Source organism: Penaeus monodon, chromosome 8 (assembly GCF_015228065.2).
Source record: "Penaeus monodon isolate SGIC_2016 chromosome 8, NSTDA_Pmon_1, whole genome shotgun sequence".
In the NCBI taxonomy this organism is placed as follows: Eukaryota; Metazoa; Arthropoda; class Malacostraca; order Decapoda; family Penaeidae; genus Penaeus; species Penaeus monodon.
In genome coordinates, this window is record NC_051393.1 from 37,717,154 (window position 1) to 37,719,653 (window position 2,500).

The following is a 2,500-nucleotide window of genomic DNA, read 5'->3' on the forward strand; positions in this document are numbered from 1 at the left end:
CAGGTCTCAGGTGTGCCGGCAGCGGTGGCTCAGTCGGTCCCAAAGCCTGGTAGACGGCGGACGTGTGGTCGGGACGAACGCTCACACATCCTCACACACCCACGCCGACACTTTACATGCCAGTGTCTTCAACGAACTCCAAGTTTAGTGTCTGAGGCCGACCACTGTATCGTCTTAGAATATACACTGGTTTTTGTCAGCGGGTGCATATAAGAAAATTTGTGACTGTTGAGAGTGGACGTCAATGATGTCCTTAGAATAACAGTGTGCGATTAACGACCGATTTCGCCCAAGTGTTGAGTCCCGATGCCAAGACTCGAAATGAAGCTTCTTCGCGCCGTCGTGATGGCGGCGCTGGTGGCGGCGGGAGCAACGATGTCCGCGTCGGGTAAGTCGGATTCCTTCTGCTCCTCCTTCCCCGCCGCGCCATTTCCTGTGGACGCCGGGCCCGCCGAGGGGATCGCCGACGCTATGCACCCGAGCTGCGGCCGCCGCAGAGGGCCCTCCCGTGCTCAAGTGAGCCCTCGATGAAACACGTGTAGATAGATAGATAGATAAATAAACAGATAGACAGACAGATAGATAGGTATCCATATGCATGCATACACACACACATACACATATATATGTATATATATATATATATATATATATATATATATATATATATATATATATATATATATGTACACACACACACACACACACACACACACACACACACACACACACACACACACACTAACACTAACACTCACTCACACACACACACACACTCACTCACACACACACACACACACACACACACACACACACACACACACACACACACACACACACACACACACACACACACACACACACACACACTCACTTACACACCACTAACACACACACACACACACACACACACACACACACACATATATATATACATAGATATGTATACATATATATACATATACACGTTTATACATACATATATATATATATATATATATATATATATATATATATACACACATATCTGTATATATATATACATATATACACACTTGCATACGTATGTATGCATATACATATATACACACACTTGCATACGTATGTATGCATGTACATACATACTCAGTACACATACATTCGTAAAACACACACATATATGTATATGCGTGCGTGTGTATGCACAAACACGTACTTCGAGGAAGGAGGCAACCTGCACAAGCTCGTGGTAATCTTCGTCGTTCGACTAGCAGTCCGTCCGGGTGAGGGGGGGGGGGGGTGAGGGGGTCACTTGCCTGCTCTTCTCGTGACGATGGCGGGCCGGTGGCGTCCGTATGACTGGAAGTGGTTGCATGGTTAGCTGGGCATGGCTGTGTGGTTGCTTATGTTATTCATGATATTGAATTGCATTAGCCAACTAATTTCCTATTCGATGAATATATCCATCCATCTTTAATTCCATTTCTTAGCTGAAATAAGCTTTGTGTAACTGACTGGAGGGCCCGGAAGCTACCAGTCCTTCGGCAATGAACAAGGAATGCGTCAGACGAGAGGCTGGGAAACGACCGACATGGTACAGCAATGAGACAGGGGAAAGACTGTATGGTAGGCATTGTAGACAAACAAAACACATAAGCTTAGCAGTGTCACCAAGCAAAGTGGCTGAGGGTCAAAGGATGGTGACTGAGGCAGAGTGGCGAGCCAGGAGTGAATGCCCTCTGTGCCCCTCCCCTGCCCTCTCACTCCCCTCCTCCTGCCTCGCCTGCTCCGTACTTCCTCGGTTTCTCCTCAACGTCTCAGCGAAACCTTCCCTCTTGTTGCTTTGATTCCTTATACGAGCATCTCTGTCGCGGTTTCGGATTCCGTTAAGTGGGGGAAGAAGCAGAAGGATGCGACCAGCTGACACTAATGACAATAACTTTTGTAAACAAAATTATAGCACTGATGATTCTTACCATCATACATATTGTCTCTGTGTTGTTATTATCATCATCACTTTTATTGTTATCACTATTTTATCTCTATTTTGCTACTGGCATTATCAATATCAAAATAATAATAATGATTCATAACATGATAATACTAACAACAACAATGATAATAGTGATAATAAGGATGCTAATAATAATGATGATAACAATAATGGTACTGCGAATAATAAAAAAAAAGATTATTATTATCATATGAACGACAATAACGAAAAAAATAATGATATGAATGATGGTAATGATAACAATGAGAGTAACTATGACAACAACAATAATAATAACAAAAAACAACAACAAAACAATAATAATAATGATACTAAGAACAGTAATGATAGTAACAGTACCAACAATGATAATAATAATAATTCAAAAAAAAAAAAAATAATGATAATAAAAATAATAATAGTAATAATAGCACTGACAATAATGATCATAATAAGAGTAACGATAATGATAATAATAATAATAATAATAATAATAATAATAATTATGATAATAATAACAATAATAAT

At 40.8% G+C, this 2,500-nt stretch overlaps 1 protein-coding gene across 4 annotated transcripts in view; it reads left to right on the forward strand.

The window, feature by feature from the left end:
- Window positions 1–21: 21 nt before the first annotated feature.
- LOC119576333 (proteoglycan 4-like) overlaps window positions 22–2,500 on the forward strand; it is a 47,333-nt gene continuing 44,854 nt past the window's right edge. For all 4 annotated transcript variants that reach the window (XM_037923963.1, XM_037923967.1, XM_037923964.1 and 1 more), the window contains exon 1: window positions 22–388. In XM_037923963.1, coding sequence (XP_037779891.1) covers window positions 307–388 — 82 coding nt within the window. In that variant the 5' untranslated portion in view covers window positions 22–306. The remainder of the gene's footprint in view (window positions 389–2,500) is intronic.